We start from the raw sequence: 14,009 nt of genomic DNA, 5'->3' as shown, positions 1-14,009 counted from the left end.
CGCGCTACTCCACCGCCTCCCTGCGATACCGAAACCGAACAGCACGGCGCATTTTACTCCCTTTGGTCCCCCCCCCGGGCCCCCGCTAGTGAGAAGGACTGGATAAAGCGCCGCCAAGATGAGCGGTCTCGCGTCCAAGCAGCAGTCGCTCAAGATCTTTGAGAAGCTGAAGACGAAGCCGGCCAACAAGGTAAGCGCTCTCGTGTTCTTGTTGGTCTCACCCAGCACACTGACTGAACCGGCGCCGCTTAGGTCTGCTTCGACTGCGGCCAGAAGAACCCGACTTGGACCTCGGTCCCCTTTGGAATCTACCTATGCCTCGACTGCTCCGCCAATCACCGCAACCTCGGCGTCCACATCTCCTTTGTCCGGTCCACCAACCTCGACCGTACGCAACACTCTCTCCCTGCAGTTTACGCCGACGCGCACCGGAGGCGCCGCTAACCCCTCGGCAGAATGGCAATGGGACCAGTTGCGCATCATGAAAGTTGGCGGCAATGAGTCGGCCACCAAGTTCTTCCAGTCCAACGGCGGCTCGGCCGCGCTGAACAGCAAGGACCCCAAGACCAAGTACACGTCGGCCGTGGCGACAAAGTACAAGGAAGAGCTCAAGAAGAGGGCGGCGAGGGATGCCAAGGAGTATGGGCAACAACCCGCACGAATCGCCGCTACGCTCGCGCTAACAAGATACTTTTCTTCTTCTTTGCCAGGTACCCCGAGGAGGTGGTCATCACGGACGGCGTCGAGGGCGGCGAGAGCGGCAGCACTCCCGCGGAAGAGGAGGATGATTTCTTCTCCTCGTGGAGCCGGCCCGCCGTCAAGAAGCTGAGCCCGCCCATCTCCCGAACCGCCACGCCCCCGGTTGTCGGGCGCACCCCGTCCCCCCTGGCGGGCGGACAGAACGGCAAGGACGCCGGCGCGCGCGCTCCTTCACCGCTTGCCAAGGACGACGAGGGCGAGGCGAAGGCGGCGGCCGCCCCCGCCACCCGCATCACCACCTCGGCCGCGCTCAAGTCCAAGACGACCGGCCCGCGCAAGACCAACATTCTCGGGGCCAAGAAGGCGACGTCGAAGCTGGGCGCCAAGAAGCTCGGGAGCGACGTGGCGATCGACTTTGACGAGGCCGAGAAGAAGGCGAAGGAGGAGGCGGAGCGGATCGAGAAGCTCGGGTACGATCCCGACGCCGAGGAGGAGGTGGCGCCGGCACCCAAGGCGGCCGCGGGCGGCAGCAAGACCGAGTCGGCCGTCGTGTCCCCCTCGCCCGCCAGCCCCGCGGCGCGGACCGGCTACGGGTCCTCGCGGGTGCGCGAGAAGTCGGCGGCCGAGGTCGAGCGCCTCGGCATGGGCATCGGCCGCCTGGGCTTCGGGCAGGTCGGCAGGCCCGCGGTCGCGAAGAAGGGCGCCGGCGGGTTCGGCTCGGTTGGGCCCATCAAGGCGTCTGCTGCTCAAGGTAAGGAAAAGAGGGCAATTTTTTTCCTTTTCTTTTTTTTCCTTCTTTTTTTTTTTTTCTTTTTTTAGACCATTTCTTTTTCGCTGTCTCCCGACCAGACGAGATCGCACGAGTGCTAACTCTTGTCTCCTTTCTTGATGTCCCAGACGACGATGGCGAGAACTACGCGCAAAGGAAGTTTGGCAACCAAAAGGCCATCTCGTCGGACGAGTTCTTCGGCAAGGGCATGTTCGACTCGGCGGCCCAGGCCGAGGCCAAGTCGCGGCTGCAGGGGTTCGAGGGCGCCCAGGCCATCTCGAGCAACGCCTACTTCGGGCGGCCCGAGTCCGACGAGGGCGTCGGCGCCAGCGACGACTACGGCGATCTCGAGAGCGCCGCCAAGGACTTTGTCCGGCGGTTCGGCATCACCGCCGCCGACGACCTCGAGAACCTGACGCACCTGCTCGGCGAGGGCGCCGGGCGGCTGCAGGGTGCTGTTCGGGCTTATCTGGGGAACTGAAACCGAGAGCAAAGCAAGCAAGCAAGCAAGCAAGAAAGCAATGGGAGAACGAAGCGATCAGATGGAGAGCTGGATTGGCGAGTGGGGAGACATAACAATGGGGTGCTGGGTGCCCAGGGTCGGTCGGTAAACCAAGTGAGTGGACGAGTGTTTTGCGGACACTCGAGGTAAAGCAGGCTTAGGCGTGTGCATGTTTAGGTTAATGGGAAGTGTTTTGGAGGCGAGGTTGGCGGCGGCAGCTTTCGAGATCGTCTAGCAAGAGACCGTTTTCTTCTGGCCGGTTGCTCGTGCTTCTTCGCTCATCATGCATGGGCTTGTCTACTACTTCTTGCCTGTCAGGACCCTCGGGTTCTTCTCGACTTGCTTAATGAATCTCCTTATAGTCGGGTGGTGATTACGACTTGCTTTTGCCGGAATACATCTTGGCTACCTACCGGCCATGACGGCTATGACAGGGGGGGGGGAGAAAAGCGCTATCACCACTCAGATGATGAGAGCTTGCCTATACCGTAGTGGATGAGGATGAGGTGCGCCAGTTGCTGCTTCATCCCGGCATCGTTTTTGACGAGGGCCTTGCTAGCACAAACTCGACCTCGAGATTTGATTCGCATCGGCCGTTAGGTTTCCCTCTTTCTGGATCTGAAACAAGCTTGACTTTAAAAACTAGAGTCTGGCAGTTGTGTAGATGTACGGACTACATTCAAGCTGACCCCTGAGCGCTCCCGGACGGGCAGACTCGAGCCACGTCATGCCGCTTCTCGACTCAGACACGCGTGCGCTCTCTTCGATAATCATGCCACGGACAGAAAAGGGGGTTGCCTTCTGAATGCAAAAGGTACCACGTCTTCAGCGTCGGCCGATCACATTCCCCACCAGTTCCTCGCGGTGCAAGTCGCCTGCTCCGTGGCCGATTCTCACCGGAAGACAACAACAACACCCCTGGTTCTAGTAGTGTTTTACTCGGCGCGAGGCGTGCATGTCGCATTCCTTGACGTCGTGTATCTTTGCCATAGTAACCGGGTCAAAGACACATGCATCGCTTGCATGCAGTGACGAGAGTGGGAAAAAAAAGAAAAAGAAGGGGGTGGAGGGAGAAAAAGCCCATCGAGGACCGCAACAGCCGAGCCTTGTGGTATGCGTTGGCCTGCCTTCTCTCCTTCTCTTCTTCTTCTTCTTCTTCCCCTCTTTATTCCTCGGGACCGGCAAGGCCGAAACACAGCAGAGGGCTTCTGGAACCCTACCCTGTATGGTCAGCGGCTGAGAGCATGACTTTGAAACCGAAGTCCACTTTTGCTACCCAACCGACCCAGACCACTCTGACTCGGATGGGCCCAACGGAGGAGGACAGAGAGAGAGAGAGAGAGGGAGACCATTACCATCCGTTTGCCTTGTGGGGCCTCTCAAGGAGATGTTACGAGATGTTACCCCTGAAGCATGGTGAATCCGCCGCCGACACAAGCGATGCTTTACCTTCTTCCTCCGCTGACTACCGGCACGAGGTATACTTGACTGGCTGGCCTAGGGAGAATAAAGAGGAGAGAGAGAGAGAGAGAGAGAGGAAAAAAAAACACCCCCTCTCAATCCAGATAACCGATAGCCCTAGCGTCCCCCGAGGCCGTCAGACAGGCCTAGACGGCGTGGTGTCTTGTCTCGATGCGACGAGACGTCCCGACCATTACTGCACTACGTAGCACGAGAACGCGCTGCGCAAGAGACCGAGCAGAGTGCGTGCGTCCTCAGGGCCATCTCACACAGACACGCAGATGTATCATCGGAGAAAAACCCTCGCTAGTCGACTCTCGGACTTCCCCCTGGGCTACGATACGCCAAACAGGAACAGCGACGGCAGTCTCGTCGTTGCCTCCTCCTCCTCCTCCTCCTCCTCTTCTTTATCATCATCATCATCATCATCATCACCATCACCATCATCACCATCACCATCATCACCATCACCATCACCAGCCCCCAGCAGCGGCGGTGTGATGTGCATGCGCACGCACTTCAGGCCACGTAAAAAAGAACACTTCGGGGTGGTGTTCCGGGGGTCCCCGGGGAGCATTCCCCTTCCGTCCGCACGATGTCTCAGCCTTTTCTTCTTCTTCCTCCTCCTCCTCTTCTTCTTCTTTGACACCGCTGTGCAAGCCAAACAAACATACAGCGAAAGTGGACTTGTCCTTGTCTCAACCATCTGGTAGTTGCCCTCAAAACCTACCCCATGAGACGCGTTACGAGACCGAGAAAAGGTAGGAAGCGGCCCTCCCCCCCCTGGAGACCGAGGTCGGTAGAAACAGGAAGAGTCACGGGGAGAGAGAGAGAGAGAGAGAGAGAGAGAGAGAGAAAGGGGTGCGTCCAAGAAGGGGCGTGCAACGCGGCGGGGTAGACGCAGTAGGAGCAGGCCGCTGAGCGGGTCGGGGCACACAGCAGCCCCCTTTTTTGGTTGTTGTTGTCTTATATTCGCTTGGCTCGGCCGCGGACAGGACGGCTGAGCGGGCAGCCCGCCACAACGGGCTGCTCCCTACCCCTACCGTCGCGATGTTGAGCCGTAGTTTGATGCGCTTTCTCGGGTAGTTTGAGTCATTGCTGGACAGGTATAAATGTATAAATGTGTAAATGTATAAATGTATGTACATACATACATGATACATACATGATACATACATGATACATGCACATGACCCGACGGCCTTGACTAACCTACCTGACCTTACCTGCTTGCACATGAACTGTCCTTCAGACCGACCACGGCATGAGGACGGATACACGACACTCTCTCAACCAGGCTTTCCCCGCGGAAATAAGTGACCTTGCGCGGATCCTGTGTGCGTCTTGCCTCATCAGCTGATACCCAACGCCTCCCTCATGACGCCGCAGACCTGAAGGAGCTATATTGAGACGTCTTCTGGGGCCGCCGCTTGAACAACCAACCAGTCTAGCCGGTAACCAGCCATTTGTAGGTGGGTATGTAGGCATGTACGGATATGTACTGTACATACATGACGGAGGACATACACACATAGTCGTATTCAACGAACCCCACCGTCCCCAACTGTCCCGTCAGGGTCGACAACTCCCGTGACCGAAACGCGGCCCTTCCCCCCAAGACCCCCGACCCGGAGTTCGACGCCGCTCTCGGGTTGGCGGCCAATAAAGAACAGTTGTAGCGTAAAAGACCACATCACGGAACCTACAGTAATTTTTTTTGTTTTTCTCTCTGCCGATTCCTCTCAGCCGCAGCGGCGCGATCGGCCAATCAGCCTCATCTCCCAGACCGACCAGGGGATCGTTGGCGTGCGGCCCGAACGGTAGGGCTGAGGAGAAGGAGAATCAGAAGGCCCGTCCGTCTCGTCCGTTTGGCCAATCCGGTGCCTTCGATCCGTCGTGTGACGACCCTGTCAGAGAAAGCAAGAGCAGGCAGAACAAGGCAGGCAACTAGGGAAAGAGGGGGGAGTGGAAGGAGAAAGGGGGGGAGAGGAAAAGATGTTCGGTCCCTAGTGTAGGATGCAAACCGATGAGCGGCCAGCTTACTTGGCAATTCGTGAGCTGGCCAACCCCCTCCTCCCCCGCCGCGTGCGCCTTCGATCCATTCGAACCTTTCTTTGCCCGACCACGGCAGACGGGGAGGCTTGGGGGCTTGTCGATCGACTCCTCAATCCGCTCGTCAATCCTCTCGTCAACCCGCTCGTCCAAGAGGCCCCGTCGGGGGTTCGGACTTGGCCCTGCTTCCCAAGATCGACGTTTCTTCTCTTTGGGGCAATGCAACCGGTCAATCGACCGGTCTGCTACTCTCGCATGTACTTGTATGTACTCACTTTCGACGCGGGCGCTTCCTGGTCGGGGGCATTGTGTATGCGTTTGCACGTACTGTACCCACCCACACCTCCGAGTCCCTCAAGTCCCTCACACACACAACCACAGCAAACCGGTGTGGAATTGGAGGAGGAGAAAGAGCGGATACGGCAGGAACAACAGGGTGTGGCAACCCCCCAAAAGGGAGGCGCGTTCTTGGTTGCGAAGCGAACCCCCGAGTTCTTTTCTCTCTCGGGCGCAGCTCGGTAGTAGCCATGTGGCCCCGATGACAATTAGTATACAATGCTTTTTCTTTTGTTTCGTTTCCCGGATGCTAGGCACCTCCTCCCTACTCCCTTGTGCAACGAAACCACGCGCAAGATCGAGGAGCACGGGCAGGGGTCGATCCGATGGTGGGGTCCGGGAGCGGGTGTGCGACGGAAACACCCCCCCCCCCCCCCCCCCCCCCCAAAAAAAAAAAAAAAAAAAAAAAAAAAAAAAAAAAAAAACGGTCGGCTGCTGGGTGAGGGCAGTGTGAGCAAGAATGCCGTGTGTGGCTTGCGATGTGTGCGACAGAAGAATATCGATCACCTCCCACTAAATACCGCATGTACTTAATGTGTGTTGGACTTGGCGTAGGAAGCTCTCGGTATGACCAGAGGACTACGGAATACAGTTTTATTTTTCCGGCTCCGAGGAGATAAATTATATCTAGTAGATATGTGCGGATGTATAGGGGGCGCCTACCCAGGGGGGGAGGGCGCCACTATCACAACAACAAGGACGACACACCACTCTTTTGCTTTAGACATGTACGACCAAGATATGGTTCTTCCTTCGTTTGTGAGTTGGGCTACCCTTTCCTATATAAGTAGACTCTTTTTTGTCTACCTAGAGGGGCATTACTACTATTACCTTCGTGTCTATTACCGCCGTCCCTAGAAGGGTTAGTTTGCCTGCTACAACCGCGAACACTCGGATGCCTTAGACACCTTGAGCTACCGCTCCTCTCCATCTGACCAGACGGAGGTTTGGTTCGGGAGGTGTATAGCTGTGCTAGAGAGGATGGCGCCACCTTAATATATTAAATAACACGTCGTTCAGCCCTGGGATCAAGCTGCCTTGGTCGGCCTGTTCGTTTTCCAGGCCGGTATTCTAGGTCTGTAGACTTCTAGAGCCGGCGAAGGATGGCCGTAATAGTCGGCTTTGGGAGGCCGTTGACGGCTCGAATCTTGAAGGCTAAATAAATAACCTAAGCCATAGAGGGTTTTGATGACTTCGACTACCTCAGAGGAGTGCTCCCTGCTGTCAGTTTTCCGCTTGTAACCTATAGTTGTGGTGTGGAGAAGGAAAAACTGGTTTTGTGGGTGCGGGGGGGTGGAGGACGTATGTAAGTCGAGCCCACCTTCCAAAAACGGCGGATGACTTTTTGTTGGTGACTATACGGATTATATGCGGACGTACATTACATCTATAATCCGTACACATGAATCAACGGACACTGGCCCATTGGCGCGCCACCGCCTTACCACCAACAACCGCATAAATTGTGCGCTCGAAGCATCCGGCAACATCGAGCGTCGCTGCTGGAGGACGCATGGGCACCGATAAAAAAAAAAGACACCCTTCGCAGTTGCCTTTTTTGGGGCGGCTGAGCGAGTCGGGTCAGCCATACGAAGTAGAAGAGCGGGGGCAACAAGCCAGTCGCGAAACAACACCCATGCCCAGGTACTCCGTAGCGCCCTGCTGACCGATGTAGTCAAACCGAGCGTACGTTGGCGGCAAGGCCTTCCCTCTGCTGCCGTCGAGAAGCCGTCGAGAAGCCGTCATGGTCGTATTCTCTCCCCTTGGACACTTGCAGCGCTTTGGCGGCCTCCGGCTCCGTCTGACACAGCCCGCCCCCCTCTGCGCCAAACACTCGCGGGTTCCCACCGCCTCTACTTTGCGACGTCAAAGAAAAGAAGAAGAAGAAGAAAAAGGAAACACGCCAACGTCTGACGAGAAAGCGGATCCGGGAAAAGCAAGCTAACGTTGTGCAACAGCGGGACAAGAAGGACCGGCGTGTCTTGGCGGTTGTGAGTGAAGTCGAGTGGGTCGATCGGGAGTTGCGCTTTTTTTTTTTTTTTGGGGGGGGGGGGGGGGGGGGGGGGGGGGGGGGGGGGGGGGGGGGGGCTAGAGCGGAGGGCAAGGATGGTTGTTGATCACTGTATCGTTAGTGTTGATGGTTTTAGTCCCCGAACCTTATTTAGACAACAACCAAACACCATCCGGACATGTCCCTGTCCAGCTATGTATGCATGTACGGCACGACCATATTACGACGCCCGGTCGACAATTGCCAGTCGAAATGGGCATATCCACCGGGGTGCGGGCGAGGATGCTTCCGCCCATCCCCCTGTTATTTTAGGTCCCCCACACCCTGGTCCCTATGCTGCCTGCTATGTATGTACGGATTAATCCGTCGTTTCTGGGCTGGTCATCCGTGCTTAAACCAGATCAGGATGAAATAAGAAAAGGGCCCCCATGTTGCACAGACGGACGCCGCCCGGCAGATCACTGTTGTGCCTCCCAACGAGGAGTTGAGCCGGGGTAACCTGAGCCTTTTTAGTCTACCGGCCTCTCGGGTCTGCCTGGCCCTCCTCCCCCGGTGTCTAGCATTGGTGGTGTCGCGCCTCTGTGGTCCTGATGGATGCAATCGACGAAGCGCATAGTAGTTAATCCGTACACTACGGAGTAGTGTAGTGTGAGTGGTGCGTTTCGGCACCGATCCGTGCGGCAATAGCCGACAACAATGAGAGATCGCTCGCTCGTACCGTCAAACCAAAGGACGGCGCCTAGCGCTAGCGTGGTCCCACCGTCAACGTCTCGAGTACTTGTGTTATAGTTCTACCGTACTGTAGTTACATGTGCGGAGCAGTTCCAAAGAACCACGGGATTTGGCGATTTGGCGATTGCGCTGAGCCGCGTCTGGCCAATCTGCACGGTTCTTGTCCGGGCCGCACTGTTTCTAGCTGCCTGGGGCGCTGTCGGCTTGCGGTTCGTGTGCTAAACCCCTCGCTAACAGGGTACTGTGGGAGCTAAGTCAGGGTGGTGAACGGAATACCTGCGAACTTGGCTGGTTCACGCAAGCCATACTGCCCCCCTTCGGAGAGAGGGGCTGGATGTTGGCTTCGGCAGATGGGCGGATAAGCGGTATGACGCCGCGTGGGCGCTCAGTAATCGGCGCTGGTTTTGGCCAGCGCCAATTGCGAAGCGTTAGTTAAAGATCAGAGAAGCGGCCCAGAAAACAAATCGAGGGGTTGCAATTCCCAATGGTGTGGGAAAGCTGCTGACTTGTGTCCAGGGTCTTGAGCATGGGCATCTCCGGTTAGCTGTCCTCTCGGGGAAGGCCGCTGTTGGATCTGATCCTCTTTGAGTTTGGTTGGTCAGCAGATGGTGGGCGCATAGATTGATTGCCCGCTGCAGCTTACCACCCTTTCCGGCCTTCTTATCACGGCCGAAGCCTTCGAGACAAGCAGGCCGGGAAGGAGAGCATTGGATGCGCTTGATTGGCGCACCCGTGCCTGCCTGACAGCCTCCGCGTTCCACCAATCCTCATTCGGGGCGGTGCCTGCCTTTGAAGCCGCACTGGCGTACGAAGTAATCCGTACGTACTACGTAATTTTAGCGAAGGCCGTTGTGCAAGAAGCGCCCGGGTCTTTCAAATGATGCTAATCGAACTCCAACATTAAACACCACCAACCCCCCCATTCCATCAGACCTAAACTTGGTGCCTCAGTAGGTAGAACAGTGCTATTAGACATCGCAATACATCTTACAGTGTGAGGTAGGTAGCTACGACAGTGTGCACGTCTCTCCTTCCGTTCCTACCTCGGTTCTAAGTCCGAAAGCTGCACACTTACTCCGCAAATGTCGCGCACTGCCGTATTAACCCGTCCGTTAACCAGGGTGGGAGAGGAGAAGGGAGGGGGGGGGGCTGGGGGGCTGAGACTTTGCTGCATCCAGCAAGGTGATCTGACTACAGGCGAGCTTCTCTCCTTGGGAACTCGAACCAAACCGACGCCAAGGGATCGGGCTCCGCCCTCCGCTGCGCGATGATGAGAGAAGCTGCAGCCTTGGTGCCGGGTCTCGCACATCACGCGAGTAGGATCCCCGGGCTTCTTCCCCGGGAATTAACTGCCTCACACCAGCAACGACAAGTCGCAGACCGGTGAGCGTGAGCCGTCCAGGGCCAAACACCCCACGACGGCAGCTCTACACTAACTTAATAATACGACTCGAAGTGCAAGGACGTCCGTCTAGCACAGCCATCGGCGCGAATGGATCCCTTTTGCTTATCAATCCTCGGGTCACTCCATGGTGACTGCATTCGGAGTGCGCGGCAAGCCCTGCCGCATTCAGCGTTGTCCATCTTCGTGAGAATGAGATCCACAGCAAGGTCGAATCGGGAGTTCATGTCATCTCTCTACCCACTTGGACGCAGTACAAGGACATTCATGCTGATATGTATGTAATCCGTACAGTACGAACATACAGTCCGGTGCAGTGTTGTATGCCACACTAGATACTCCGTACATTACCCCAGAATCCGGTGTCCAACGGGAGAAAATGGATCGCTTTCAGGTGCCCACCGATTGTCCAACCGCGGAGGTGCTGCAACCCGCAGCGGCAAGAGCTTTGGCTTCAACCCCTGGTCTTTTGTTTCTTTTGTTGTGTAACTAACTCTTTTCCACACTCAACTCTCAGCATCCAGCGAGACTGCTATCATCAGAATCCGTACACTGCTTCAGGCCAAGTTTTGATCGTTGCTTTTTAAGGGGCGCGCACCCGCAAAGCACATACGTGGGATGCACAGTAGATGGTTCATAAGTTGAGCCCCTTTTGAAAGAAAGAGCTGCGCAGATTGCGATATATACATTGTAATGATGGGATACGGGAGGGAGGGAAAGAGAAAGAGAAGATGGGGAGGGGGTTGTTCATCGAACCCTGGCCTCCCCTCGGCCCTCCCTTTTTTTCCTTTCCTCATTACCACCACAATTCCATCCGTTGCGTTCCCCGCGCAAGCTAGACCTAGACTATTCCCGCTGTTGGCCCAAATCCCAGTCTCTTCTAGGATGGGATAGAATAAAAAAAGGGAAAAAGAACAAACTGAACCCCGGTTGATGATGTCGGGTTCTGCTTGGCGCTGCGGGGGGAAAAACTCGCCGCAAGTTCGGGACCGAAGGAAGGCCAGGGCGCCAAACCCCAGCCGGGAGACTATGCATAACAAGATGCATCGACCGCACATGGGAAGAAAGAAATCAGACGCTGTCTCCCAGCGTCGAGCAGCCAGTTGAAAAAGAAAAAAAAGTCGTAAATCACGAGGCACAAGAGAAAGTCAGAGATGAATGCACCGGGTATCCTGAAAATGCCATGCTTCGTCGCGCATAACCCTCTCTGTTTCCCCCGGAATTCCTCTGAGGAAGCATCATGCTCTAAGAGTCCTAGGGAAAAGAGAAATCAGTCATCAAGCTTCTCGGTGCCGATCCCTAGTCTCCCGGCTTCCTCGGGTGGTCAAGTCCCCCCCTTGCCGTCAGCGCGCAATACAGGGATGTAAGCGCGAAGGAATCAAGAACAGGAAAAGGATGACCAAAAAAAGAAACAAAAAAAAAAAAAAAAAAAAAACCGAAAACCTAGGCGAATAGACAACGAAAATACAGCGCCTTGTCGGTTCCCACCGTAGGTCATGAAATCTCTGGAGCCCACATTCCCCCACGTATTACCATACCATCCATAGCCCCCAGGTTCCGTGATGTTTCCCGTCCCGCAGAATCCCCTTGCGCCAGCCAGTCTCATCATGCCCGAATACCCTTCTTCCCCGTCTAGGGGCGCAAAATACATGTCAAGAAGGGAAAAAGACAAAATATGGGAAGCGAAAAGCAGAGCAGCATGCGGTAAACAGGGAAAGAAGGGGCGATAGGAAAACAAAGAGGAAGAAAAGGAAGAAGATCGGGGAGGAAGAAGAGAGAGGAGACACCCCTCAGAGCAGTCCCGCCTGGTGACCAGACACGTTGTAGCGAACTTTTCTTGTGGACATTCAGTCGTTGGCTTTTTAGATCCCATCATGGCTCTTTTCCTCCCACCCCCAGTTCCAAATAGATCTTTGGCCCGTGGAATGCATCGCAGATGTGTCATGATGATAGCATAGGCCACGTAACTGTGGCAATGCACGGATTGATATGATAAATAACAAAAAGACAAGAGGAGAAGGAGAAAGCGTGGCATCTCGTTCGTTCGCTCGTTCGTTCGACCGCTCGTTCGTCTCTTCGTCGCCTTGCCGGTCGAGCGTCCTGTTCAGGTCATGTTCATGGTAGTGGAAGGTGGGGGGATCAATTTCGGGTACTGGCCGCCCGACGTCGCCTTTCCCTCGAACCGCCCGCACCGTTGATAATACGGAACGCCGTGGTAGAGCAGGCTGGGGAGCCCGTTCTCCATCTCCGGCTTGACCTTGGTTGGGTCGAACATGGCGCTCATCGAGGCTGCCGCTCCGCTCCCCGAAACCTCCTGGCGTGCGTGTGAGAACAGTTCAACCTGCTGATGGTGGTGATGATGATGATGGTGATGCTGTTGCTGCTGCTCCTGCTGCTCCTGTGGTTGTTGTTGCTGCTGCTGCTGCTGCTGCTGTTGTTGTTGTTGATGTCTCGGGTCATGTTCGCTCTCGTAAATGGTTGCTGGGTAGTACTGATATCCTTTGGTACTGGTCATGGCTTTGACGTCTTCGTTTGAAATAAGCGGCTCCATGTTGAGCTCGTGGTGTGGCCGCGCCCCGCCGTAGCCGCCGGACCGGGTGTCGTACTGCTGCGCGTAGCCTCCTCCCCCCATCATGGGCTGGTTTGCCGGATACTCCCCGGGCCCAAGGAGGCCCGTTGTGTATCCACCGCCACCCATACTACCGCTAGAGCCGCCGGGTCCGCTGCTTGTGCTCCCTCGCCTCTCTGACTGGTAATGGCCTGGAGACCGGCCACGGACAATCATCTTGGCCGACTTCCGGTACGCGACCTTAACCCACGGATCCCCGCCGCCTTGCTGACCGACGTCGGCCCACAGCTCGACCAGGAGGTGGTAGTACTGCTGAGCCGCCCTTCGCTTCCCGTTGTTGGCTGTCGCCTGCTTGAACTGGATGCGCTCAAAGGTGTGCTCGGTGGGCGCCGAGCTCTGTTGGGGCTGACCGAAGCCCTGCTCATATCTCGGCGATCCCAGGCTGCTCTCTGGGGCCCCGTAGAGGCTTGTCAAGGGGTGCTGGCTTGCCTGCGGCGGCTTTGGTGACAGTCGCACCTTGTCGGGCTTTGCAATCGGGCCCTTGTCTCGTTTCGGGGTGTGCTGAACCAGCTCGATGGTGTGGCTTTCGTTGTCGGAGACGACCGCGGAGATGCACATGGCGAACCCGTACACGTTGTAGGCCTGCGTGGATCCCGTCGGCAGGAAGTGGATGGGCGAGTTGGGCAGCAGGGGTGTCAGGGAGAAGGAGCATACGCACGCAAAGTAATTGCGGCGATAACACGTCCACTCGTTCTCGGCCACGAAGAACCCCTTGTCAATGACGCCGCTGATGTCAACTTGGATCGGAGTGGCCGATGTGTCGCCATATGAAAGATGGCCGAGCGATGTCATGGGGCCCAGAGGAGGGATGCTCGGCTGGGTCCTGGATCCGGGATAGCCCGTGTCCATCTTGAGAGACCCGTATGAGGTCGATGTGCTGGCTGGAGAAAGGAGATTACTGCGTCGTATGCTGGAGAAGGGCGGCGACCGTTGGATGTGATGTTCCGATCTCCTGAATGCGGGTGTCGCCGATGCGTAGGCCTCTCGCGCGCTCAAGTGTGTTCCTGGATGCGGCAGTGTCGTGGAACGATGGGCATGCGCCATGCCCTGGCCGGCCGTGCTACTGCTACCGCTGTAAGCGACTGGGGAGAATGAGTGCGCCATGGGACAGAACGGTCATAACGACTGAAGTTAACGTGTTACATACTTAGAGCCCAGTCGAGGCCTGACCTCCAGGCCCGGGAAGATGGGAGGAGCGGGGGTATAAAAGTGGCCACCGTCGGGGGAGTACGGCGTGACGGGCGGCTGAGGGACCGAAGGTATCAGACTCAGATATGAGGAAGGCTGGGTTGACGCTTCTATGGCCGACAGCGAACTAGTGGAGCCTTGGGTGAAGCTAGAGGTACTTCTGGGTCAGCAACCGACCACGCTTCAGCGCATGCGCAGACCGGGGAGCGGGTAGGGTGAAAGTGGAGG

At 56.5% G+C, this 14,009-nt stretch overlaps 6 protein-coding genes across 6 annotated transcripts in view; 3 read left to right on the top strand and 3 right to left on the bottom strand.

Moving 5' to 3' along the window:
• Positions 1-118: 118 nt before the first annotated feature.
• Positions 119-1,949, top strand: P884DRAFT_278073 (uncharacterized protein; the record flags this gene model as incomplete). Its single annotated transcript, XM_069443148.1, has 5 exons — positions 119-190; positions 253-388; positions 456-639; positions 711-1,450; positions 1,597-1,949. 5 exons carry the CDS (start codon positions 119-121, stop codon positions 1,947-1,949), a joined length of 1,485 nt encoding a protein of 494 aa, XP_069297007.1.
• A 3,224-nt stretch (positions 1,950-5,173) lies between these two features.
• Positions 5,174-5,790, bottom strand: P884DRAFT_270208 (uncharacterized protein; the record flags this gene model as incomplete). Its single annotated transcript, XM_069442327.1, has 3 exons — positions 5,174-5,338; positions 5,475-5,658; positions 5,759-5,790. 3 exons carry the CDS (start codon positions 5,788-5,790, stop codon positions 5,174-5,176), a joined length of 381 nt encoding a protein of 126 aa, XP_069297006.1.
• A 1,422-nt stretch (positions 5,791-7,212) lies between these two features.
• P884DRAFT_27910 (uncharacterized protein) lies at positions 7,213-7,908 on the top strand. The gene has a single exon (XM_069443260.1). The coding sequence runs from the start codon at positions 7,564-7,566 to the stop codon at positions 7,762-7,764; it is 201 nt and encodes a 66-aa protein (XP_069297005.1). The 5' UTR covers positions 7,213-7,563; the 3' UTR covers positions 7,765-7,908.
• Positions 7,909-10,416: 2,508 nt separating this feature from the next.
• Positions 10,417-11,379, bottom strand: P884DRAFT_27899 (uncharacterized protein). The gene has a single exon (XM_069443247.1). The coding sequence runs from the start codon at positions 11,020-11,022 to the stop codon at positions 10,522-10,524; it is 501 nt and encodes a 166-aa protein (XP_069297004.1). The 5' UTR covers positions 11,023-11,379; the 3' UTR covers positions 10,417-10,521.
• Positions 10,768-11,399, top strand: P884DRAFT_260310 (uncharacterized protein). The gene has a single exon (XM_069441433.1). The coding sequence runs from the start codon at positions 11,119-11,121 to the stop codon at positions 11,329-11,331; it is 213 nt and encodes a 70-aa protein (XP_069297003.1). The 5' UTR covers positions 10,768-11,118; the 3' UTR covers positions 11,332-11,399.
• A 669-nt stretch (positions 11,400-12,068) lies between these two features.
• Positions 12,069-14,009, bottom strand: part of P884DRAFT_244563 (uncharacterized protein) — a gene marked incomplete at its 3' end in the record, with an annotated part of 3,148 nt that continues 1,207 nt past the window's right edge. Inside the window, exons 2-3 of the mRNA XM_069440377.1 lie at positions 13,741-13,929; positions 12,069-13,659 (exon numbers count right to left, since the gene is read on the bottom strand). Of these exons, the coding sequence (XP_069297002.1) occupies positions 12,069-13,659; positions 13,741-13,929 (1,780 nt within the window). The remainder of the gene's footprint in view (positions 13,660-13,740; positions 13,930-14,009) is intronic.

This window comes from Thermothelomyces heterothallicus, assembly GCF_042370625.1.
Source record: "Thermothelomyces heterothallicus CBS 202.75 unplaced genomic scaffold P884_scaffold_13, whole genome shotgun sequence".
Taxonomy (NCBI): Eukaryota; Fungi; Ascomycota; class Sordariomycetes; order Sordariales; family Chaetomiaceae; genus Thermothelomyces; species Thermothelomyces heterothallicus.
This window is presented reverse-complemented; position numbering and strand designations above follow the sequence as displayed.